This window comes from Canis lupus, chromosome 6, assembly GCF_011100685.1.
Source record: "Canis lupus familiaris isolate Mischka breed German Shepherd chromosome 6, alternate assembly UU_Cfam_GSD_1.0, whole genome shotgun sequence".
NCBI lineage: Eukaryota > Metazoa > Chordata > Mammalia > Carnivora > Canidae > Canis > Canis lupus.
The window spans coordinates 37,434,434-37,460,726 of NC_049227.1; the positions used below are offsets into that span (position 1 = coordinate 37,434,434).

General features: G+C 51.0%; 1 protein-coding gene across 3 annotated transcripts in view; it reads left to right on the forward strand.

The window, feature by feature from the left end:
* Positions 1-21,867, forward strand: part of LOC119876363 (sarcalumenin) — a 49,747-nt gene extending 27,880 nt beyond the window's left edge. For 2 of the 3 annotated variants that reach the window (XM_038540566.1, XM_038540565.1), the window contains exons 2-6: positions 10,714-10,815; positions 11,678-11,773; positions 15,914-16,030; positions 16,749-16,982; positions 18,735-21,867. In XM_038540566.1, the coding sequence (XP_038396494.1) occupies positions 10,746-10,815; positions 11,678-11,773; positions 15,914-16,030; positions 16,749-16,982; positions 18,735-19,546 (1,329 nt within the window). In that variant the 5' untranslated portion in view covers positions 10,714-10,745 and the 3' untranslated portion in view covers positions 19,547-21,867. Of the gene's footprint in view, positions 1-7,994; positions 9,015-10,713; positions 10,816-11,677; positions 11,774-15,913; positions 16,031-16,748; positions 16,983-18,734 lie in introns of all 3 variants that reach the window. The other variant, XM_038540564.1, reaches the window with a different exon arrangement.
* The last annotated feature ends 4,426 nt before the right edge of the window (positions 21,868-26,293 follow it).

Below are 26,293 nucleotides of genomic sequence, written 5' to 3' on the forward strand. Positions count from 1 at the left end.
AATATCCATGCTGTTGCTGCCCTAGCCTCTGCCCTTGGTTCGTCTTTCCTCTGCAACCTCCTCTGAGTCGACGTGGGGACAAGCAGCTTCTCTGGTCTCGCTGGCGGCTGGAGGGGAGATCGGCTAAGGACACCTCACTAACAAGCAGGTGTGGGGCGGGCCTGGCACTGCTAACGGGGGCAGAGGAGCCACTTCTGGTCGCACAGACCCATGTGTGAAGCCCTTCAAAGCTGCCAAAACATTAGCTCTGATTTCAGCCTAGCGGGATAAGCAAAGTGCCCCTCGAGCAGGAGCTAGGGCCACTCTTCGCTCCATGGCGGTGGCACAGTCAAAACTACTTTCTCAAGGCCTGAGTCCTTTCTGAAGGGCTCATTGCTTTGCTTCCTGTGCTCACTTATTCCAAGGACAATGAGGACACGCTGGCACTGGGGTGGCCTCTCCAGCTGTGTTGCCACTTCTGAGAGCCGAGAAGAGCCCTTAGTCACTCTTCCTCCAAGCAGAGCCTCTTACCCCTTCTCAGATACATGCAGCCGCAAGTGGGTCTGCTTAGGCATCCTCCTGATTGCGCATTTGTGCTGGGCGCGACATGCAGGGTCACCTCCCTTCAGTGGTGGATGGAAGGAGTCTGGGAGGTTGGAGGGGGAGAGGAAGCTGTGTATCACCTCAGAAGTTTCTGGGTGAGTCAGGGCTGAGTGGAAATGGTCAGTTACCACAAGAGTCAATGTGGAGCTCAGCAGGACAAGATCTCGGCCCCAGGGGTGTTGACAGCTGAGGCCCATTCCTGTCCCAGGCCAGCTGGAACCTCTGAAAAGTCAGACTACCTCCAGCATGCACAACTCCTTGTTCGAGCTGCTTCTGGCTGGAAGAAGGGGAGAAGGAGTCCCCAGGCAGAAAGACCATTCTGGCCCACTGACCGACCCCCCAGAAACAGAAGGTTGGAGGGAGAGGAGTGAAGGTGAGCCATCATGGCTCCTGTCCAAAGCTCGTTCTCTTTTGGCTCACTCAGTGAATTTGGGATTTGGCCTGGCATCTTTGCTCTTCTAGGAAATTAGTATTATTATACCTGACATTGCAGAATGCTTTTAAATATCAACTGATGCTTAAAATACTTTGAAGGGGATAGCACAGGAGGTATTATTATCTGCATTTTATGGGTGAATGGATTTGGTGCAGGAAGAGTGAGGAGCAAGGTTACATTGCTGGTTCATGAGACTGAGGAGTTCTCCTGACCCCATCCAGAGTGCAGTCTGGGTCTAGGTCTTGGGGCAGAAGGAAACCTTGAGATGTGGTCTTGGCCCAAGCTGGGGAAGGTGTCAGATCTGTTTCCCATGTTTGAGAATGCTTCCCTTTGCCCTGCTTCCCTGCCTTGGGGATGAGGTGGGTCTGGTGAGTCATTATTCCCCCCACATCTGAGCCCAGGTGGCTCTGACCTGAACTCAAGGCAGCCATCTGCCTGAGAGCTCAGGGAACCACACTCCTTTGGCTCCCAGTGGGTCTCTCTTGCCTGGTACCAAGAGTCAACCGTCAGCCCTCCCAGGAGTCATCCTCCAGATTCCAGGGAGATTCCATGTCTTGGGGTGGGGAGATGGAAGGTAAGGACTCGAACTACCTGTCTCAGGATCTAGCGTGTTCCTCTCTCTCCTGCCTCCCCTCACCCCCCTTGCCCCGTTGCCCCCGGCTCAGTCCCTCTGAATGGAGGGAGTATTGTCCCATGACTCCTATAATGACTTCTGTTCACCTCAGGCAGGGCTGATCTCTGGGAAAACTGGTTTTCCATGGCCTATACCTTTAACAGTTGAGTCTCACTGAGGGGTCAGGACTTCAGGTTTTACTTCTTCCAGAGGCATTTGCCTTTTGAAAGTGAGTGCACATCCACATTCGTGAATCCTCTGGGCACCAGCAACAAGATTGTGTATACATGATGGTTGTGGGATTGTGGGTGATTTCTCTCTTGCCCTCAAAGCAAGAATTCTCAGGAAAAGGAGGGTGGAGTTCTTCTGCCAATTCTCTGGACTTCATGGGTTAAAAACAATGGTCTTGAAGTTTTAATCCTTTTTGAAGGGAGGAGGAAGAGGGTAGACTGAGAAGCTGCTGTCCTGAGGCCCGCTAACCCCCTCTCCTTTCTGGGGTTGGTAGCTTGGTGCCAGGAAAGCCCATGAGACTCAGTTGGTGGAGGGCTGGCTTCTAGAACCAGCCCTGCGGCCTCAGGGCAGCCACTCCTCAGCGTTTCAGGCTCCTGATCAGTGAATCAAACCACTTGGTCCCTGTGAGAGGGTCCCTTTTGACTCCTAATCCTCATGTTCTCCCTGAATTGTGCCCTTGGCATTGTGTCCTATCCCCTGGGTGAGTCACTTTGGGGCTAGAGTCCAGCTGGGGACTAGCTGTCCTGGTGGGATTAACCTTGACTTTAGGAACTTGGCCAGGAGGCCAAAGAACCTTCCAAGGATGGGTGCCTCGCTCACTGTACCCTGGTTCCCTTGTCTGGGTGGGAAAAGAGATAAAGGCCAACAGAATGGCCAGAGAGGGGCTTGGGCTTCTGGGAGGATGTGGATACTTCCCTTCTAGGGTCCTCAGCATTGGCATCTACAAAACTGTCTGGAGGCTCATCCAAGAAGTGAAAGAACAAGGGACCCTGAGTGGTGAACATTGACTCTGTAAATAAAGTCAAGAAAAAAATGTGACACCAAAAGAGGCTGCTGACCGTTGGCCCAGTCCAGGAGTGTTCAGAGACAAGATCTAGGACACGGAAAGGGTCAGTCTGCCGCTCTGACTCTGTAAACCCTGTTTCTGGAGGGCTTTCAGCTGCACTTGAGGCACGGTCAATGTGCTGTCTGAGTGTTTGGGTGAAGGACAGCCTGGTGAAAGACTGGTGAAAGACCTGGTGAAGTCCCCTCTGGATGCAAGACTGGCATTCCTGACTCCTGGGTACATATGGGTCCTGGCCTAGAACTGGAAAGTGACTGTCCTCCTGGGGCTTTATTACTGATGAGTCATCTGTGTAACTGTGTGTGAGTGACAGTCAAAGGTATTTTACCTGTGTGACTTGGACTCAGGAGCTTCAGTCGGATGAGAAGACCCATGGAGGATAACCTTGGCAGATCCTTAGAGATGTGTGCTAAGGAGTCTTGGACAGGTGGGATTGAGTTTAGAAGTTAACTTCTAATTCCGTGGAGACACTGGATGTATTCAGCGCCTAGAGGTGGGCTCAAACCAGGTCAGCCAAGCAAGGTCTCAGGTTCTGACCTCTCTTGTCCTGATCTCCAGCTTCAACACAGACTCTCTGATGCCTGGCACAGAGGCTGTCTCGGAGCAGTGCTTCCCAAACATTGGTGCTCGTGAGAACCGCCTTCTGAAACACGCAGCTTCACGCTGACCCAGCCTTGGAGATTGGGCGTCTGTGCTTAGAAAGCCCTGCAGCTCTTGGATACCACCCGCACGTGGCCTGAGAGCTCTGCTTTGTTTCTTGGCCCGAGTTCTAGCCTATCCCTGGAATGCTTGTTGGGCAAACAACTTGATTTCCTGTGTCCGCTTCCTCAGAGGTTAATAGTCCTTGCTTCTCATGCCTCAGAGGGCTGCCAGGATGAGAGAAGAACATAAAACTGCTCTGGGACGTGTGAAGTTCTGCGTGAAGGCAAGACATCACCCAGCTCAGTGCTTGGCTGTAGCTCAGCAGATGCTGTAGTGGGGGCTCCTTAGGCTTCTGGGGAAATGATCAAGAGGAAGCTACTGGAATTTTTAGGGACAAGGCAAGAGAGGCAGGAGCAGTGGCTGTTACATACCCCTATCCTTAGGCCCCCATCCTGTCCCTGAGAGGGACAAACAGACCCAAGGAAAGCTGCTGGCAGGAGGTAAAGAGGTGGCTGAACCCCAGCTTCTTCATCTTCCCACACCCCTTAGGCACGTGTTGGAGCCCTGGCCTTCACAGGACTTGGTTCGCAAACCACGTGGGAGTAGAACAAACTCTGGACTGAAAGTCATGAACCTGGGCTCTGTCCCAACCCTACCCTGACCTTGGGAAAGTCTCTAAGGCTCCCTGGCCAGAGCTTCCCCTTCTGCAGTTGGACTCGGCAAGGCCCCTGGTGACTCCACAGTTCTGAGTCCATGTGAAAGTGGAACAGGTTAGGAGCTGGGGAAAATCAGGTGTCTTGTTGGCAGTAGAGAGAGGAACTGAGCCTGGACCCCCCGTTGGGGCTGCAGATGGGGCAAGCTACCAAAAGGCTGACTCCAAAGACAGCAGAGGGGGTGTCAGGAGAGAAAGCAGAACTGGTTTATGCCATTCTCTGCCCAGCACTCAGGCCTTCCCGTAATCTCGGGTTGAGCTGGGGGCTTGCTATTCATGTACTCTGATGTAAGCACCCAGGCCCGTCCAGGGCCAGGATGGCTGCCTTGGCAGCAGCACATACAGTACAGTACGGTGTGTCCTGGGGTAGACCAACACTCATCTTACCAGGCTCTCAACCCATTCAGGTGTCCTGGGTACCCTATACCTTCTCTCACCTCCTCCAGGGGCCGTTAGGGGGCTTCAGCTAGATGCTGGGGAGATCAAGGAGAGAGGGAATTGGATTTGATTTCATGGAATTGAACTGAATTTAATCAGAGGCTCTTGAAGCTTCTGACTGCCTCCCAGAGGAGATATCAGGCCCAGTGGCACAGCTGCTTCCTGGGGATTGGGCTCTGGGGACCCAATGCCACAGCTTGTTTCATTGAGAGATTTTTCCATCAGAGTTATTTATAGCCTGGGAAGGAAGGTCACAGGGCATGAAGGCATCACCCTTGGTCTTTTTTTTTTTTGCTCCAAATTGCTTAGCAGGTCAGTGACAGCTTGACACTAAATCCTAAAAATCAAGGAAGGCTATGGATGTAAATGTGTATACACACAGGCACATACTTGAATTCCTGTCCGCGGCCCAGGAGTGGAAATACACAACAATGGGAAGTTCATGATAAGCCCCCAAAGTCTGGGGTGCTCATCTCCCTTGGGATTATGTAGCCCTTTCACCCTTGCCAGGAACAGAAGGTGTTTTGAGAATATTGGAAACACCACAGGTGGTCAGACCCAGAGTATGTTCCACCTACCATCCCACCATCATCCCCACCATTACCACTGTCATCATCACCACCATCCCCACCATCATCATTACCATCACCACCATCACCACCATTCCTACAATCAACATCATCAATAGTAGAGGGCAGTAGGGGCCTATGGAAAAGGCTAGATTCATCAGAGAAGCCTGGACCATTGCTATTCCAAGAGTACGTGCCAAGCCTTGGGTGACTCATCCAAGGAGCCTCCAGTGGGCACACGAGTCGGGAGGAGCCAGGAGCAGAAGCTTTGGGCTCAGGATTGGGCTCAGCCCTTGGGCTCATGGCCTTAGGGCTCAGGATTATTTGGTTTACCAGTGGTTTGCAGCTTTGGCTGCATGTTAGAATTATCGTTTTTTTTGTTGTTGTTGTTCCAGTCCTGATGCTAGGGATACATCCTAGTTCAATCAGAACCTCTGAGGAGAGGGGAGGAGTGGCACCAAGAACTGGATGATTCCAGTGTGTAGCTGGTGCCCAGAACCACTGGGTCAGAGGCATTTTTATCAAGGGGTGTAGACCAGTGCTTCTCAAACTAATGTGGAAACAAAGCATTGGGGCATCTTGTAAAAATGCAGATTCTGATTCAGTGGGTGTGGGCTGCGCCCTGTGAGTCTGCATCTGTACCAGGCACCCCGGGGATGCTGGTTCTGCAGGTGCCCAGACCACGCTCTGAGTAGCATGGGTGTAATACCCCACTTAGGGCCAGGCAATCTCCTTTGCTACTCTGTAGTTAAATGGGTTCAGCCAGTTGCCAGCTGTGTGTTGGGCAAGGCATTCAGTGTCTCAGATTTCAGTCCTCTTGGCTATAAAACAGGGATAAGAGGAAGGCTTGTCTTCCAGAAGCAAGTGAGATTAAGTAAATTGAGTAAGATCAATTAATGTTTTATTTATATAAAATGCTTAAGCATTTTCTGCACACTGAATAAATTGTACGAATATATCTCATATGACATACATTACATGTATCTTGCTGCTCAGGATCATCAGTCTCTGGGTTAAACCAAGTTCCTGCCATAGATTTTTCTCCAGGGAGTCAAGGGGTGGGGGGATGGAGATGCAGGCAGAAGAATTAGGAGGTAGGGAAAGAAAATTTTAATGGATAACCTCCACCTCTGCCACAGAGGAACCAGAAATTCTTATTGTACCCAGATGTCACCACAGACCTCTCCCTAGCACTTTCTGTGGGCCAGGCAAAGTCCCAAGCCTGGGGAACATGGGGAAGATTATTAAAGCCTTGGCTCCTGCAGTCCAAACGTGGAGAAAAGGTGTGTGCAGGGAAGGGTGAGGGCTGGGGTTCCCCTGTGCACCCCTAAACACATGTTGGCACAGGAGGCCTGGACGAGGAATAGGCAGTTGTGGGTTCCAGTCACCCATTAGGCACCTGCCGTCTTAAGCAAGTCAAAGACTTTCTCTAGACCTTCTGAAAATGTGTCTGATGGTAATCAAGGAGGTTAGCCAAGGTCATGAATGTGAAAGTGTCCAATCAGTGTAAGCAACTCTTTTATAATTAAGAGACACCCAAATTTCCTCTTTCTGAATTTGATAGCAGATTGCTGCTGTGGGGGTTAATGTGAAAATATTTGTTCTTGGCCCCTGGAGGCTGTCCCAGCTTTCAGGGAACAAGGCGAGTGGGTACCCCAAGAAGTGGCTCTTCTTGGTGGGAGGCAAAGGTGGGAGTATCAGGCTGTCCCAGCAGAGATGGGATGCTGCTTCCTCAGAAAGCATCTTTGTGAGTCAAGGGAGTCCTCGGGGCTGTCTCAGCTACCCCAAGGCAGAAGGCCAGTCATCCCTCATAACCCCCTGACCCCCATGTCTGCAGAGGTCCTCCTCCTGGAACCTCCCTCTCCTTTATTTTATTTTTTTTTAAGATTTTATTTATTTATTCACGAGAGACACGGAGAGAGAGGCAGAGACACAGGCAGAGGGAGAAGCAGGCTCCATGCAGGGAGCCCGATATGGGACTCGAACCCGGGACTCCAGGATCATGCCCTGGGTCAAAGGCAGACGTTCAACCACTGAGCCACCCAGGTGTCCTGAACCTCCCCCTTAAACAGGTCCCAGCCTCAGTGGGAGGAGACAGAAAGGATAGACCCAACCTTCTCTCCTGACCCCATTTTGCACATAAATCACACTTCTCTCCTGACAGAGGTCTCTGGCACAGATTAGGCCCCCCACCTCACGCTCTCCTGCTCTCCTCTTTCTGTGCCATGGGTGAAGCCATGGGCCCTTAGAAAGGGATCCCCTCAGGAAGGGGTTGGCTAAGGCCACCGGGAAGCCCTGGCCCTGCCCATTTTGGATATCTCCTCCTCCTCCGGCCACGTCCCCTCTAATATAAGGTAGCAAGGCCAGCAAATGCCTGCCCTTAAGGGGACAGAGTTGGATATATGACTTAAGGCCGAGAGCCACAAGTAATCCCCTAAGTACTTGCCGTGTAACCTGAGATGATCTGGCCCCCACACACCTGTTTTCCCTCCTTTGCTGATAGCAGTATAAAAAGCACACGGCTAATGACTCTAGGAACTGTCAAGGGGGTGGAATGTCCAAGCATCTGTCCTATCTTGGATAGATCTCCTAGTGAGCCCCGCTGCACGTGTGCCCGCCACTAGGTTGAGGGAGGGCTGGAAGGGATCCCTGATTTCCCGCCCTGTAGCGATCAGGACCCGGGGGAGGCCCGAGGGGGCTCTCAGGGAGGATGCACCGCGGGCGATCACCCGAACCACCACAGCTTCCAGGGCCTGGGCGGGAGGCGGAGTAACGCCTAACGCCGCTGTGCTTGCCTCAGGGCACACGCCCCGGCCCAAGCCTGGCCTGGAGGACGGGAGCTAGCTTGCGTTAGACGTTAGACGCTTGAGGGAAGCAGCGTGAGTGCCAACCCTGTGAAACTGACCAATGGTGTTCTAATCATTTAGAACTGCAAGTTTCCGCTTCGGGTGGCACAGAAGATGTTGGCAATTTGTTGGAGAATCACTTCTCTGCTGGAGAAGCAAGTCTAGAGGAGAAGGAAAGGGCGCTTTATGCGGAGGCGGCCCCTCGAGAGAAGACCCTGCTCCTTCATTCCCCGGATGGCAGGGAGGCTGAGAGCTCGGAGCAGCCCGCCGCTGGGGCCCCCGCCGCCGGCCCCGGCTCTGCTCCTGAAGCCAGCCTCTCCAATGCCTCAGCCTCAGAGTCAGCTGCCCCCGGGGGCCCTGCGGGGCCTGGGGAGGAAGAAGCGGGCCCACCGGGAGCCAGCACCCTTCCTCCAGACGGGGAGGGCCAGCCTGGGGGAGAGCTGGGTTTGGGAGAGGGCCCAGGTCAGGAGGGGGCTGCTGGGGAGGCCGAAGGACAGGCCGGGAGGAGTGTGGTCCCTGGGGAGGCTGAAGAGGTCCTAGGGGAGCACCCCGAGCATGGGGCGGCAGTAGGGACTGCACAGCCTGAGGGCTCAGGGGCCTTTCCTGGCCCAGAGGTAAAGGAGGTCCATGCCCCTGAGACACAACTGGAGGACAGCTCGGGGCCTGATCAGGAGCTGGAAGTGCCCGACGGAATCTCAGATGTGGACACAGAGACCCAGGAGGGGGCCGAGGGCCAGGGGGAGCCCAGCCCCAGCCCAGCCTCGGAGGCCGGCACCGCACAGAGCTCCAAGGCGGGGGGCACCCAGGAAGACCACCCCCCCGAGGGCCTGGCACCAGGGCTAACCGAGGAGGGCCTGGACGAGGCGTCCTCTGAGGAAGAGAGTGGAGACGAGGAAGGAGGAGGAGCTCCATCTGAAGAAGAATCTGAGGAGGACAGTGGCGATAGGGCTAGCTCAGAAGAAGCAGGGGGCACCTCAGAGGAAGCCGGGGAACCCCAGGAAGCAGCAGGAACCGTGAGCCCTGGAGAAGAGGGGGCCCAGCTGAGCTCCAAGGAATTGAATACAGGGCCCGAGGCAGAGGAGCGCAAGGAGGGGCCTCAGGGTAGGGGTTTGCCAGGATTGCTCCTGGCCCCTTGGGCAGCTGCCCTCATCCTGGAAGATGCGTGTGGTGGGATAGGCAGGGATGGGGTGGGGGTGGGGGCACTGGAGAAGCCCCAGCCAGCTCCGGGTTTGCTGGGTGGGGGCCCTGCCAGGATGCCTGGCTCATGGGGTGCCTTCAGGCTGCTCACGGGTCAGCAAACCATCCCTTTTGGAGGGACGAGTGGGAGGCTGCACCATGGAGGGCCCAGAATGACCCCGTCACTTCCCAGCTAGGCCTTCCAGAGCCTCCCTCTTAGGATCCCTCAATCGACTTTAACTGGGACCAGTGCCGTAACCTGAAGGACACGGGATGTAGTGGCAGGTTTTGAGGCCGCGCAGTGGCAGGCTGGTGGAGAGAGGTGCAGGGAAGGTGTGTTCCGGAGCCCTCCGGGGGTCTCCCCTTGAAGACTAGGCCAGGTCAGGTGGGGTGGACAGGCACCGGGGTCAGGATGGCGATAAGAAACCTCAGGCTGGCTGTGACGTTAATAGGGCGCAGGGGAGGGGATCCTAGGGATGGCTGGGGGTGGGGGGCAAGCCACATCTGAATAGGCTGGCCTGGACCAAGGCAGCCTTGGGATGGAGGGACTGGGCTCAGTCTTTACATTCCAGCATGGCTCCCCCACAGATTTCCTGGCAGGATTTAGTTTCCACACTGCTTGTTGGGTCCTTGTACACTCCACAAGGGGGAGGGCCTGCAGCCATGGGGGGCTCCTCTTTTCCCAGGTCTGCTCTGTACTGCATCTGCAGTTGGGGTCCGGGGCTGATCTTGGTGGAGAATCATACTCCTGAGGTGCTACATGAGGCATAGTGATTATTTTCTGCTCCCTTACCTTGTGGAACTGGTCTCCCCTGCCCCTCATCCCAAGTCCATCCCACCCGGTACAAATGGCTGTGATTCAAGGCACCTGCAACATGGGCACCCCTCCCTGGGAGCCTGCAAGGGTTCACAGGGGCATCTCCCGCTTGGTCAGAAGCACTGGTTGCCCCCCACTCCCCACCCAAGACACCCAGCCACACTTCTGTCCCAGCCCCACAGCAGCCTGTGTGATCCTGATAAAATGCTTGTGTTGTCAGGTCATTTATTTGCTTAGAGCCCTTCCAGGCTCCTGGGAAGTAATGTAGACGCCTCTAAACCACTCCTGCTCCATTTTCGCCTACTTAACTCCCCCCGGGAGCTAAGGAGGGAGCTCCTCCTCTCAGCTCTCAGGGAGGTTTTCTGAAGCCCTGCTGAGACCTCATAGGTGCAAGTCTTAGGTCCTCATAACTTCTGGAATCTTTCCTGCCTTAGCCACGACACTGACTGTAATTATTACGTTACTTTCAAGATGACTCCTCCCCCCCCTCCGCGCCCACCTTCCCGAGAGACTATAGGAAAACTGCCTAAGGGCAGGAGCTGTGTCTGTTTTGGGCCACTGCTTTTCCAGCGTGGAGCTCAGTGCTTCACCCCTAGTACGTGTTCAGTCAGTATTTGTTGAAGAGGTAAAATGGATCATGGAGTTTGCAGAATTTGGGGTGGGTTTTCAGAGTCCGTCCTAGAGACAGAACTCCGTTCAGCTGAACTTGGCAAGCCTTCCTGCAGCTCTTCCTTATGCCCTTCCTTCACGGGCTTAGAGCCCAGCTCTTAGCTTTGCCCTAACCCTGTTCTCTGCTTCTGTCCTCAGAAGAGGCAGACGATGTGAGTGAAGAAGCCCCAATGAGGGATCGCTCCCACATAGAGAAGACTCTGATGCTGAATGAGGACAAGCCAGTGGATGACTACTCTGGTAACCAGAGGGAGGCCCTGGGACTGGAGCTGGGAGAGCTGTGTAACCAGGGGCCAGGCGTAACCTCCGGGGTTGGGCTCTGAGGCCGGCGGGTCCCCCGGGCCAAAAGCCCTGGAGATGGGGAGGGGGCTCCGTGGAAGAGCCCCCCCGCCCAAGATCCGCGTTCAAGGCCCGCATGGGGACTTTGGCTTAATGGGGTGAGGGGAAGGTGATCCAAGCAGAGGGAACTCTGCCAGGGTAGAGGACAAATCCCAGTGCTGCCTGGGGCCCGGTGCCAGCCTTCATGCAGTGGCCGGCAGGCTTGCTAATAAGAGTTCATCCCATCTGCTTTGGTTTTTCAGTTTATAAAGCCCTTTTATTTCTGGCACTTCATCCTCATAATAACCCAAGGCAGTGGGGCTTACTGCCTCCTCTTCATTGATGAGCTAGCTGGAGCTCAGAGCAGCCACGGTTTGCAAAGGGCACCCAGCTAGAGGGGAGCAGTGGGAGGGTAGGGTGTAGGTTTGCAAAGGGCACACAGCTAGAGGGGAGCAGTGGGAGGGTAGGATGTAGACAGCCTGGCCGGGGCCTCTAGTTCCTCCTTCTGGGCCTCATACCCTGCAGGCTCCCAGCCTTACCAGGTGAGTTGCTTCTCCGTGGAAGGAGAAGAGGATTAGGTTTAAAAAAAAAAAAAGTTCAGGAGGTTTTCGGGGTGGGAGGGAATGCCTTTTGGTTAAAGATTTCTGAGGTTTGGGATGTGGCCCAACTCCTTCCAGGAATGCTAATACAGGGCAATCAGTCATGGTCCGGGTGGGGAGCTGCCCTGGGGAGTGGGCCAGACTCTCTCCCTTCACCCTCTCCTTTCATCCTTTTCCACCCTCAGTGGTGCTGCAGCGGCTTCGAAAGATCTACCATTCCTCCATCAAGCCCCTGGAGCAGTCTTACAAATACAACGAGCTTCGGCAGCATGAGATCACAGGTACATCTCGTGTCTGATGCCTGTGCTCTCTGGGGCTCTGTGAGTGGTAGGTGTGAGCACATGTGGAGCTGAGCTCTCCTGAATCCACCCTCCCCACAAGAAGGCCTCAGTCCCGCCATCACCCTTCCTTTGCAAGGGTGCCCTAATCTGCACAGGGTTTTGTAGAGATCACTTTGTTTGCAAGTGTTCATGTTTCAGTAATGCAGTTGTGGTTTACAAGGACGGCAATGCCAATTTCCACCCTCCCACTTCTCGCCTGTGCTGAAGGGTCCCCTGAAGGCCTCTGGACTGCCTGTGAAGGGATCATGTGTTAAGTCCCCTAATTTGCCTGGAGTCCTTCTCTTCTCCTTATCACTCCTTTGGTCCGCTTTCCTTGGGTCTGGATTCTTTTAAAAGTTTGTTTTCAGGGCAGCCTCGGTGGCGCAGCGGTTTAGCACTGCCTGCAGCCCAGGGCGTGATCCTGGAGACCCTGGATCCAGTCCCACGTCGGGCTCTCTGTATGATGCCTGCTTCTCCCTCTGCCTGTGTCTCTGCCTCTCTGTCTCTATGAATAAATAAATAAAATCTTTTTTAAAAAAGTTTGTTTTCAGAATAATAAGAACAAAGGACACTTGTTGCCAAACCAAAAAAATCAAATAGTAGAAAACACTATGCATTGAAAAATAAAAATCCCTCTCTTGATTTTCAGCTTCTCTGCTTCCTCTTTCCAGAGACTCCCTCTGTTACAGTTTCCAGACATTTGCTCTGTGCACATGAACATATGCAAGCATGTCCTTCTCTGTTTTACCCAATGGTATCACAACACGCGGTTGTGTGTGCACGGCCCTGCTTTGCTCTTTCTGAGCGTCTGAGAGCATCACACTGTGTAATCACTATTCTACTTAGGACAGCAGAGCGTTCGCCATGTTCCTTTTACAAAAACGTTACCAGCACAAAACTGTTATGTCTTCCGTGCAAATATATTTGCAGGACAAATCATTAAAAGTGTAACACCAGAGTTAAGTTTTCACAGTTGTTGCCAAGTTGCTTTAGGTGGTAGCAGTTTGTGGCCACAGTGATGGTCTGTGAGAGATCTTGTTTCCCTGGAGCCATGCCCTTTTTTTTCTATTTTTTTTTAAAGATTTTATTTATTTATTCATGAGAGACACAGAGAGAGAGAGAGGCAGAGACACAGGCAGAGGGAGAAGCAGGCTCCACGCAGGGAGCCCGACGTGGGACAAGATCCTGGGACTCCAGGATCACGCCCCCAGCCGAAGGCAGGCGTCAGACCACCGAGCCACCCAGAGATCCCTGCCATGCCCTTTTTATGAGTTATTCATCTCTGAAAACTTTCACAGTGGCATCTGATTGACTGGTGACTGGCACTATGCATCTCTTTCTGTGTGAATTGGCGATTTCTGTATTACTTCCCGTGGTGCTCCTGATGGCTCTAACGTGGGTAGGGTATTTAGAGTATACATTATCCTCGCTTCACAGAAGAGGGACCTGATGCCCAGAGAAATGCTGGGTTTCCCAGGATCACACAGCAGGAACCAGGAGCTGGAACCAGGAGCTGGAACCCTCTGCTGCTTCTCTGAGAGAATGCCCTTTTCCATGGCTTTCCAGACTGCCTCTTGCAAGCCTAGGAGCACATCATCCTCTTGGGCTTCACAGGGGATGTGTTCTGTCATTCAGGGTTGCCTTCCCTTGCAGCCCTCAGACCCAGTGGCTTGGCTTGCCCCCCTCCCAGGCCGCGGACAGAGAGCGGGGTGTGGGGGATGGGCATGGGTGGGGTTGGGGAGATGGTTCTCTGCTGGAGGGTGTCCCTGTTTCCTGATCCCACTTTCTGGGCTTGGCTTCTCTCCCCTGGCCTATCCGGGTACCAGGGATTCCACCAGCTGGCAGATGTACCTTCAGGCAGCTTCCATGCCTCACCTGTGGCTTCCTGCCTATGCCAGTGACGCCCCCTGCTGCAGACAGCCGAAACAGCAACCCCCAGAGAGCCCATTTCTGGTTTGTCTCAGCCGGGAGCTGGAAGGTCCAGTTCCCTTGTGTCTCCGGGGCCTGGTAAAAGACACTCTTTGTAGGAGCTCTGTGGCTATAACTGGGGACTCCTGCCACCCCCTCAGTCTGCCTATCCCCTCAGTCCTCGAGCCAAAGGTTGACACCCAGAGATTCGAGTGATTCATTGTGCGTATTTGCAGGCAGGGAGGAATGGGGCAGGGCTGTGGTATCAACTTCAGGCAATTACATATGTGCCTGCCGCTTATGAGACGTTGTCTCGGTCTTCTGGGACTAAGTTCTCGCTTTAGAGAAAGAAAACCAGCACATCGAGAAGCAAGGTGCAGAACAAGAGGAATACTGTACTCCTCTTTGCATAAAAAAGATGGGGAATGTGATATCTGCTAATATTGCTTATACTACATGTATTAAAATGCCCGAAAGAATATAGTAGTGGATGATATGGCCTAGGCAGACTGGGGACAGGGATGCAAGACTTTCACTCTATACCTTTTTATACTTCTGATTATTTTTTTAAAAGATTTTATCCATTTATTCATGAGAGACACAGACAGAGGCAGAGACAACAGGCAGAGGGAGAAACAGGCTCCCTGCAGGGGGCCCGATGTGGGACTCGATCCCAGGTGTCCAGGATCACACCCTGAGCTGAAGGCAGACGCTAAACTGCTGAGCCACCTGGGCTGCCCATACTTCTGATTTTTGAACCAAGAAATTAAATACATCAAAATAGAAAAGAAAAAAAGAGTGTCCACTGTCCAGGGCCTATGTGCCAGGCTCAGGGAGACACAGGTTGGAGAACTTGAGGTGTATACATGACGCCGGGCTGGCCTCTGTGCCGTGACTCAGAAAAGCTGCAAGAGCACGTGCCTGAGAGTCTGCAGCCAGTGGCTGCATCCCCCTCCTGCCCCCCAAGCTTTTTTTTTTTTTAATATTTTATTTATTCATGAAAGGCACAGAGAGAAAGAGACACAGGCACAGGCAGAGGGAGAAACAGACTCCATGCAGGGAGCCCAATGTGGGACTCGATCCCCGGTCTCCAGGTTCACACCCAGGGCTGAAGACGGTGCTAAACTGCTGAGCCACTCGCCACCCCCCAAGTTTTGAAAGTCCTGGCGGATTCTGCTTTCCCTTTGCAGGGACCCTAACTGGTGTGGGCCAGCAGGGTGTTCTTCCCGACATTGGACACAGGGCCCAGGAACCCAAGAACTGCCGAGTCAGTGGTTGGTCCTGGGACCTGGCAAACATGTCATGGTCTCTGGAGGCTAATTTAAGACTGGCTGGGAGCCCAGGGTCAGGCTGAGCCTGAGATAGGATGTCAGGGGGCCCCCTTCCAGGCTGTCTAAGATTGTGTCAGCCTCTTTCATGTCTTTTTTTTTTTTTTTCCTGTTACCAATCCTAATAGCAGAGTTTTTTTTGTTTTTTTTTTTTAAGATTTTATTTTTGAGTAATCTCTACATCCATGGGGCTCAAACTCACAACCCCAAGATCAAGAGTTACCCGTTCCACTGACTAAGCCAGCCAGGTGTCCCCAGATAGCAGAGTTTTAACCTCTCCCCATAGGGTAGCTCCCTTCTCCCCTTCTTTTATTTATGTATTTGTTTATTTTAAAAAAGATTTTATTTATTTATTTATTTGACAGAGAGATAGAGCCAGAGAGCATGAGCCGGGGGGGGAATGGCAGAGGGAGAGGGAGAAGCAGGCTTCTTGTGAGCAGGGAGCCCAAAGTGGGGCTTGATCTCAGAACCCCAGGATCCTGACCTGAGCCAAAGGCAGATGCTCAACCAACCGAGCCACCCAGGTGCCCCCTCCTCCCCTTCTTATGCACCATCCTCCAGATGTAAACCAGGGGGCTTCACCCACAGTGAGTTCTGAGTCAGCGTTTGTTGATATCACTTAGTTTCTCCTTCTGGTGCCTGTGTGCCAAGGATCTGTGTAAGTTCAAAACCATATCTTCTGGTGTCTTTTAACTGGGTGATCACACTTACATAGCAAGAGACATGCAATGGATCGCCATACCCTGTCTGATCTTGTGTAGGATTCCATAACTCAGATGGACTATGGGATGCAGCATGGAACACTGTGTCACTCCCGTAACTAACTTTGTTGGTCACTTCCATGTCTAATTCCTGCTGCCTGCAGATGGGGAAATTACTTCCAAGCCCATGGTGCTGTTCCTGGGACCCTGGAGCGTTGGCAAATCCACCATGATAAACTACCTCCTCGGGCTGGAAAACACTCGTTACCAGCTCTATACAGGTAACGGTGGGATTTTCGTGTGTGTGCGTTGGTATGTCGATGTCCTGTGTGAAAGCACGATAAAACATTTATGTGTCTTCAACAGAACAATGAAAATTATATACAAGAAACCAGCAGCTGTAATTAGTTGACAGGAGCATTTTCACAACGGCCAAGAGGTGGAAACCACCCAAACATCCATGGGTGGATGAATGGATAAACAAAAGGGTCTTATCTGTACATAGACTATGGGATATTTTTCAGTCTTAAGAAGAAATGCATTTCTGAAACACGCTACAACATGCATGAATCTTGAAGACACTGTATTAAGTGCAATAAGCGAGACTCGAAAGGACAGATATCCTACGATTCTACTTATGAGGTGCCTAGAGTCGTCCCATTCATAGAGATGGAGTAGAGTAGAGATTACCAGGGGCTGGGAAGGGGGAATGACTTGGCAGAGTTTCAGTTTGGGAGATAGATGGTGGTAAAGGCTACACAACAGTGTAAATGTACTTAATGCCACTGAACTGTACACCTAAAAATGGTTACAATAGTCAATTCTGTTAAATATATTTTCCTACAGTTAAAAAAAGAAGGAAGACACTAGCTTAGCAAACAGGTCTCCAATTCTCATGGCAAACCTTCCCGGAAACCCCTTGCTTATCCACTTACTTTGTAGTACAGTCACTGTCCCAGAGGTGACTGTGTTCTACTGATCTCCTGCCCATGTGTACAGGCGCTGAGCCCACCACCTCGGAGTTCACCGTCCTCATGCACGGGCCCAAGCTGAAAACCATCGAGGGTATTGTCATGGCTGCCGACAGCGCCCGGTCCTTCTCACCCCTTGAGAAATTTGGCCAGAATTTCCTAGAGAAGCTGATTGGCATTGAGGTTCCTCACAAACTTCTGGAGCGAGTCACTTTTGTGGATACACCGGGCATCATTGAGAACCGCAAACAACAAGAAAGAGGTAATTAAACACTTGTGCCTGAACAGCATGAGTGTTGTTTTAGGAAACTGTTCAACATGGGTAGGAGGCAGATAGGGGAGAGGAAATGTGGCCAGCCTTGTCCAAGATCTAGGGGGTGTGGTCTTTGCTTCCAGTCCCTTCTGCTTGTCCCTATGGTGCTACTTAGGTGTGTAGTACTGTGTCCTTTCACCTCCCCAAGGACTGATCTAGTTTGGGATCGATATTTTCCCAAGAGGAGGCCTGGTCTTCTCTGTAAGTAGCTCCTTCAGGTCCCCCCTGGGGCTGAGCCATGTTTGGGAGGCTCAGGCTTTCCTGAGGGATCAAGAATCTGGACTCCTTGGATCCCAGTTCAGGTGTAATTGACCTGTGGTTAACTTGGGTTCTGGTTTGAACCTGACCTTAAACTCTTTCTGGTCCAGTGTCTGCTTTACCAGGCCGGCTTCAACATAAGGCTGTCTTAGACTCATTGGAGTGCCTCTCTGAGCCCAGCAGACACTAGGTTATGACAGCGGTCCCTGAGTATTGCTATGACACAGGGCTGTCTGCAGAGATGAGTCATAACAGGGGATTTGTAGGACTGTATGACCAGATGGTAGATCTCAATTTATGGTTCTAAGTCTCATTTTTAAAAAGATCTTATTTCTTTATTCATATGAGACACAGAGAGAGGCAGAGACATAGGCAGAGGGAGAAGCAGGCTCCCCGCAGGGAGTCCCATGTGGGACTTGATCCCAGGACCCTGGGATCACCACCTGAGCCAAAGGCAGGCACTCAACCACTGAGCCACCCACGCATCCCATCATTTTAATTTTTTTAAAAGATTTTATTTATTTATTCATGAGAGACAGAGAAGATGCAGAGACATAGGCAGAGGGAGAGGCAGGCTCCCTACGGGGACCCCAATGCGGGACTTGATCCCATGACCCTGGATCCCTCCCTGAGCCAAAGGCAGATACTCAACCACTGAGCCACCCAGGCATCCCCCATCATTTTAATTTTATGACTGTTTTATGACTAGTAATAGATTATCAGTAATAATTATAATAGTAAATTAACCTTTATTCTATTATGCATTGGACAGTTTTATGCATTATTGGTTGATTGTTGTAGAAAAATCTCAAGACAGGTATTCCTAGTCTCCTCATTTCGGAAATAAGTTGAAGGAATTAAAATATGTCAAGCACTTACTGTGTGAGAGGCAGTGTCAGGTACTTTATTTATAGCAACATAATAATCTTTACAGCAGCTTAGGTTTTTTTTTTATTTTTTTTAGCAGCTTAGGTATTACTGTTTTTCTTGTCATTTTGTGGCTCAGATGGTAAAACTCCAAAGCAGAGCTGGCTGGCCAGTGGTAAAACCCAAATTTCAGTCCTGGTCTTAGGCCAGCTCCACATTGCTTCCCCTTCAATAACACATCCTCTCTTTCATATCCTTCTAGTTCTCTGGCCTCTTCCCTTTGATGTCTTTGCCACTGTCCCGTATCTTTTTAGACAGTAGGAAGATACCCATTTCAAAAAAGGATTTTGCTTTCCTGGGGCCTCGGATTCCACAGATTAAAACAACGGTCAGGCTGCTCTTGGTTGGGGGTTGACAAGGTGCAGGAAATAGATAATTAATTCTTGTAGTCTTTAGAAACCCAGAAAATGCCTGCTGCCTTTACTTCCTTCACTCAGGCAATGATTTGGTTCTGGAGGGGGCAGGAGGGGCTTAGGGTGAGCCTGCTCAGCTTGACTTCTTGCTCCCCCCGCCAAGGTTACCCCTTCAATGATGTGTGCCAGTGGTTCATCGACAGAGCTGACCTCATCTTTGTTGTGTTTGACCCAACCAAGCTGGATGTGGGTCTGGAGCTAGAGATGCTCTTCCGGCAGCTGAAGGGACGTGAATCTCAGATAAGGATCATTCTGAACAAGGCTGACAACCTGGCCACGCAGATGCTCATGCGGGTGTATGGGGCCCTCTTCTGGAGCTTGGCTCCACTCATCAACGTCACAGAGCCCCCACGGGTTTATGTCAGCTCCTTCTGGCCGCAAGACTACAAGCCCGATACCCACCGGGACCTGTTTCTCAAGGAAGAGATCTCCCTCCTGGAAGACCTGAACCAAGTGATTGAGAACAGGCTGGAGAACAAGATTGCATTCATCCGCCAGCATGCCATCCGGGTCCGCATTCATGCCCTCCTGGTCGACCGCTATCTGCAGACTTACAAGGACAAAATGACCTTCTTCAGCGATGGAGAACTGGTCTTTAAGGACATCGTGGAAGACCCTGACAAGTTCTACATCTTCAAGACCATCCTGGCAAAGACCAACGTCAGCAAGTTTGACCTTCCCAACCGTGAGGCCTATAAGGACTTCTTTGGTATCAACCCCATCTCCAGTTTCAAGTTGCTGTCTCAGCAGTGCTCCTACATGGGGGGCTGCTTTCTGGAGAAGATTGAGCGGGCCATCACTCAGGAGCTCCCTGGCCTCCTGGGAAGCCTCGGGCTAGGGAAGAATCCAGGTGCTCTCAACTGTGACAAAACAGGGTGTGGCGAAACCCCAAAGAATCGCTATAAGAAACACTAGGTTGTGTAGCTGTTCTTGGGTTCCTGTTGGTGGATGAGCTTGTGTCCTAACTGTCTGAGAAGTCCTGGTTTATTAACCCTTTGAGCCACACTGGCGAGAATCATTACGCCTCGGAGTTTTGGGAGTTAATTGAGGCCAGTGGTGTGAGTTGGGAGGCAAAAGGAAACTGTGAATTATAGTGTGCCCCCTCCCCTTGTCTTGTTGCTTCGGTGAGGGGCCCACCTGCTTTTCCCGGGTCCTATGGCAAAGGGACAGAGAGCAACTACATTCTAGTGTATACTGAGGTGATGAGCTTCAAGCTAAAAGCAGCTGCAGTTCCCCTGTAAGCTGGGAAAATAGAGAAAACTTGATTACTGGAGGGCTGCTCAGGTTTTTCGAAGCTTCTTCCCGCACAGTCTTCCACTGGTCCTCCAGCCCTCGCCGGCTCTCCGGCTTGGATTGGCTTCAGCAGGAGATAGTCCCTGGGTCTGAAGCCACCTTGGTTCGAGCCTACCCCCAGGCCCTCTTTCCTGTTTCCTCAAGGGGTGGGGGAATGGCTTAAGATACCAGAACACTAAGATTGACCAGGAGTGTGTCATCGCCCCCCCGCCCCCACTAACCCCCCACCCCTCACTTCCAAGCCCCCTACCCCCCCCCAACTCCGGCGAGGAGAAGGATCTGCCTCCCCCCTGCCATCTCTTCGATGTAGTCTTCCAAGACAGCTGGGAAGCTCGATCCCTTTCTCAGCCCCAAGAGGAGGTTGAGTGTTCCATGTATTCAGGTAATTTACTTCTTGGAAGTGACTTCAGTGAAAGTACTGGAAGGGCTCAGAGGGTTAATTGGTTTGCAGTGTGTCTTTGTCTATTGCATGTCTTGGAAAACTCAGACCCCAAAGGCGTTGGGTTTCAGAGGGGACAATGGAAACCTTGCTTCTTTTCATTAGGGTCTTCTCTGGGCATCCCATCTCCCCCAAATGAGGAGGGGCGGTTTCCACAACTTCTCTGCAGAGACACTGTGCAGGGGAGTCGTTTTCTCCTGGCTTTCATGCCATGGCCTTTCCTTCCCCTTCTTCTCCATTCCCTGATGTGCCAACACTCAAAACTCAGAGTGATTTCCCATGAGTCAGAGCCAGCATCGGCCACTCCGCGTGGGTGGCAACCAAAGCTTCACATTTGGTTTTCTACCTGACCTTGATACTGATACCAAGTGTAGCACAGGGAAGCCAGGGCCTTCAGATACCAACAAGTGTGAATACGTGTGTACTGCGGTGTCCAGGAGAGATTAGGGAGATAGCAGAGGCCAGAGGGCACGGAGAAAGAATGCACTGTGAGTCCTGTCTGGCTGGTGTACCACCTTGGAGGGCAGCAGGGGATGGAGGGAAGGAGCCTTTTGATGAAAAGTAGGTGGATGAACAGTATGTGTAGATCCAGGAGACCTGGGTCAAGGCCCACCAGCTCCAGGAAGTTGCTTTGGACCAGAAAGAGAGCAAAGATGAAGGAAGATGGGAGGCTCTCTGAGGACGAGACAGAGGAAGCAAGCTGGCGATCAGATTAGGTCCACCTGGAGAATTCGGAATCCCTGCTTCCCAGAATTAGCACTCTGGTGCATGCTGCAGAACCAACCAGAGAAATGGGCATACTGGGGCACCTGAGGGGCCTGGTGACCAGGGCCTGATAAGCTGCTTTTCTTCTCACTAAAAACCAACCCTTGCCTCACCTCATCATGCACCCTCTCAAGAGCTTGCCCTCCCACCTTGCTCCTGGATGCTCCCAGTGCCCTTGAGCTGCTCTTGGCGTATCTGGTTTTCTCAGTTCAGCTTGGGACATAAAAGGTGCAGAACTGTGTGGGCATTGTCATAGTGGCCCGTGCCACCATTGCTCTGGGGGAAGCCGGGGCAAGAGGGCCAGTGCATACATACGGTGTCTCTACTTTCAGGGGGGCGGCATTATCAGTGTGGTCTTTCCTCCCTTTCTTTGTTCCATCCGTTTGCCTTTCCTTGCTCCTGTTCCTCTGCTCTCTGGTTCACCTGTCTTTGCTCTGAATTGCCTGCAGGCTTGTCAGTTGGTCGGCCTGGGTGTTCAGTGCTGTTCAGGCCCCTGCTCTGTGGATGTGGATTTCAAGCAGAATTCTGACTCTTTGGGGGAGGGGGAGGGGAGGGGGAGGGGGTTGGGACCTGGAGGTAAATTTAGGATCCAGAGATTTCCCCCAAGAAGAGTTATTTGTAAGTATTCGTGCCTAAACTGTTGCTGTTTCTCTCCAAAGTGGAAACTTTCCGGTGTTCTTTCCATTCTGATTTCATCAGGGAGGAAATCTCAATAAAGTTCAATCTCTCTGTGACACCACGTGCTTTCTGATGGTCTCGGATCAGCTTAATCTCTTTCTCTTCCTTGTATCTAGTGGTAGACCGATTTTTATTATGACTTAATTGTTTTTCAAGCAGTTTCAGGTCCAGAGCAAAACAGAAAGGGAGGTAGAGGTTCCCTGCACAACCCCCCACCCCTATGATGCACAGCTGCCCCCACCAGCAACACCCTCACTGCCATGGGATGTTTGTTCCAACTGATGAAGCGACAAGGATGCACCATAGTCACCCCGAATCCGTAGTTTAGATTAGGGTTTACTCCCAGTGCTGTATATTCCGCATGTTGGGACAAATGTATCGTGATGTGTCCATCTTTTTGGAAGATACGGAGTATTACCACTGCCCTACGAATCCTCTGCACTCCACCTGTTCATTCCTCCTGTCTCTTCTCAACCCCGAGTTCTAATTTTTAAGTTTCTTAGGGATACGTTGACAGTCCATGAATTGCCCACTGTGGCTTTAGACACCCCCAGTGCCTTCTCTAGATCCCTCCTGCTTCCAGCATCCCCATTGTCAAAGATGACTCTGAAAGCCAAGCTTCCTGTTATAGGATTGGAAACGAAGACACTCTCTCCTCAGCCCCTGACTCCTTCTCCCTGGCATCTATGGCAGTAGCCCGTTCATAGGAACTGTGGAAGCTTCTGTCCCCAGATCTTTCAGCAAGGTAGACGTGCCACTGTGTCCGTGCCTTCAACCATCCTGCTGCCCACTTGGTACCTGAAGGCTCTGGGGGAGGGAACTGGAGGGTCTGCCCTGAATGTAAGGCTTCTGCTCAAAGTGGTGCTCCCCACAGCCTGACTCTAGGCTTCTTCCTTGTACGTGCTTCTAAAGAAACTTTAGCCTGTTATTGACTCCCCAAGCCTGTGCCCTTCAGAACAGAGCTCCTTTACTTTGAAATTTTACCTGTGGTGTCCTCTTGAGGACTTCACACCCCCATTTTACAGCGTGTTTGAAAAGGAAGAAGCTGGGTGCTGGGGGAGGGGTCAGTGGGAGGTTGGAGATAGAAGGGTGTGTATGGGAGGGAACAACATCATGGGGTCAGCACAGAGAGGAGGCCTAATTTGGTGGCAGGGCCACCTGCTCTGGGCTTTCCTAAGTCAGGAGAGGCTGATCTCAGGGCGGGATGAGTAGGGTGGTGTGGCTCATTGCCTCCCTCTCCCTTGCTGTCCTCCTGATTAGGGAGTCTGCAGTTCACAGTTAGCAATGGAGTAGCCTGACCTAACTAAGGCCACTGCTGCCCTGCCCCAGCTCAGCTACTTCCCCCTCCCCCCAATGACTGGGAGAAATACGGAGCTTATCCCTGGAAAATGGAAGGTAGATGAGGTCTGTTTTGAAGATAAACATCACACACCAGAACCTGCCAGTATGTTCAAAACTGTGCTCATTTCACAAGCCTTGTACCCTACCTACCACCTTTACATTGTCTGCCATCAGGACAGCAAAATGCCACCGAGAAAACAAAATCAAAGACCATTCTAAACATAGCCAGATGATAGAGGGGGCATGAATGGCGAGAGTGTCCTTAGAGGTATGTGTATGTATCTGAATATGTGGGAGTTATCTGTGGTTATATGTATAAAGGACATGCAAATAGCTGCATGAAAAATTTGTGTGTGTGTGGAAACCAATGTGTATGTGAGTATTTGTGACTAAATGATCTCTTGAGTATGTAGCACAGTGCCCAGCACAGAGGACTCATTATCTGTGTGCCATTGGAATGGATGGAAGAGTAAGTGCATTTGGTGTCTGTGCACCGTGTGTTGTTTGTACGGGGTCCTAGGGTGGAAAGGTACGTCTGGGGTGGGCAGGTACGTGTGGGTGTGAAGAAGTGATTGTGTGAATAACGTGTGGATGACAGATTATGGGAGCATGTTTGTAGGTAGGCAGGTGTGTGCATGGGGAGAACCAGATGCCCAACCCAGGGTAGAGACCCAGGAAGACCCAGCCATCAGAGGACACTTCCAGGGCCCGGGGTTTGGGATTTTAGGCCACCCCAGAGAACTGAGGGGAGGTCTAAGCCTTCAAAAACTCACAGGCACTGGCAATGTTTCATGCCAATTCTCCTGTCTGTGACATGAGGCTCAAGCTTTTCCCTGTCCAGGGAAACCTTAATTTTTCTTTAGAAGACCATAAAGACAATAAAAAAGAAGCATAATAAAAAACAAGAAAATGAGAATAGAGACATGAATTTGCCTGTAGCAAAGGTGTATTCCAGAGGTTCTTTTTTTTTTTTTAAGATTTTATTTATTTATTCATGAGAGACAGAGAGAGAGGCAGAGACACAGGTAGAGGGAGAAGCTCCCCTGTGGGGAGCGGATGTGGGACTCAATCCCAGGACCCTGAGATCATGACCAGAGCCAAAGGCAGACTCAACCACTGAGCCATCCAGGTGCCCCTGTATTCCACAGTTGCTGAGGTATTCCCTGTAGTGACCTCTTTCCAAAGGATAAAAAAAAAAAATAACATGCATAAATGAACATTTTCTGTATCTGCTTGCACCGTGGAGCAGGTTCTCTGTTTTCTCATAATTTTAATGGGGAAGAGAACCAACTTCTAGAGTACTCCTTTTGCCAGGAGCTGGGCTATAGACCTATACACATTCCCACAGTTACGCCTTTTAAAAATAATATTTAATTTATTTATTCATGAGAGACACACACAGAGAGGCAGAGACATGCAGAGGGAGAGAGAAGCAGGTTGCTTCTCCCATTGGGAGACCCACATTGGGGGTGTGGGGAGCCCAATGTAGGACTCGATCCCAGGACCCAGGGATCACGAACTCAGCTGAAGGCAGACGCTCAACCCTGAGCCCCCCAGGTGTCCCCCACAGTTACACCTTGACATGATGTGATAATTCTAACAAGCAACATGTCAGGCCACACGTCAGGTGCTTTACGTGTATTATTTCGTGTTATGCTCACATAGCCCCACAGGTAGGGAGCGGTCTTGCATGGAAAAGAGTAGAGACTCGAGTCAGATTGCTTGGGCTTCATCCTGGGCTCCAGCACTTACTGACTGGGCAGCACTAAGCAAATGACATATCTTGTGCTTCAGAATCCTCAGCCATAAAATGCAGATCAGAATAGCCCCTGAGCATTTAAAACCTGCAATATGCTTGAAATGGCACACAGCTCGCAGGGAGCATTCCATCAATGTTGTTATTATTCATATTTTACCGATGAGACTGATGGTCAGAGCGATGGAGATGCAGCATGTGAAACTGGGAGGGCCTGAATTCCAGCTTATGTCTGACTCACACTAGGGCATGCTAGGTTACTTGCCCACGGTCACATTTGGTGACACTTGTCTTTCTGATCCCAAGGCCTTTCCCTCGTCTTCAGAAACTGGCAAAAATACAGAATTGCCTGGGTTTCTTAAATTTTTTATTTTCTTTTATTATTTTTTAAAGATTTTATTTATTTATTCATAAGAGACACACAGAGAGAGAAGCAGAAGCAGAGGGAGAATTAGGCTCCATGCAGGGAGCCTGATGCGGGACTCGATCCCAGGACTCCAGGATCACACTCCGAGCCAAAGGCAGATGCTTAACTGTTGAGCCACCCAGGCGTCCCAACTTGTTTTTTTTTTTTTTTTTAATAGTCGGTTATCACCTTGGCACTTAATAGTCACAAAATTTTAAAACACTTAAAAATAATTTGCATTGGAAAATTTAGTAAGGTGGGGCGCCTGGCTGATTCAGTCCGTAGAGCATTCAAGTCTTGATCTCATGGTTGTAAGTTCAAATCCCATGTTGGGTGTAGAGATTACTTAAAAAAATAAAATCTTAAAAAAACGTGTTAAGGATTATTTCTTGAACAACAACAGAATACTTAAAAGAAAATCAAACAGACCTTTAACTCCATTTCACATTGATCTTCACCCTGATGATGTTCTATAGTAGACTGGGCAAGCATATTTATTATCCTTAAATCCAAATCCAACAGGAGGAAACTGCATCTCCAGAGAAGTTAAGTCAGAGTTCATCTGGCTAAAACAGGACAAACCAAACTAAAAGGCCAATTTTCTACCCATCCCACTATCCCTTCTACTACACTGAATCACACTGATTTGCGTCAATCAGGAGCCTGGAGCAATTGTGACAGCACATTTTTCTGACACGCTAAAAAGTGATTCTGTGTTTGTGAAGAGTACAAAATTACTTGTCGGTTATATTTCCATTTTCTCCACACTTCTGAAATTTTTTCCCTCACCAAAACTTGAAAAGATTTGGAATTTACACGTTTGTTCAGGCATAATCTCTGCCCTAGAGGAGCTAACCATCCAGTTAGGGACACGAGGCATGACGTCACCAGGTAGATCCTTGGGGGAATGAAGCAGCCACACGTCCCAATCACAACACAGGACACTTTTTCTTTCAGGCAATGGGTTTTCTTTCTCATTTGTAA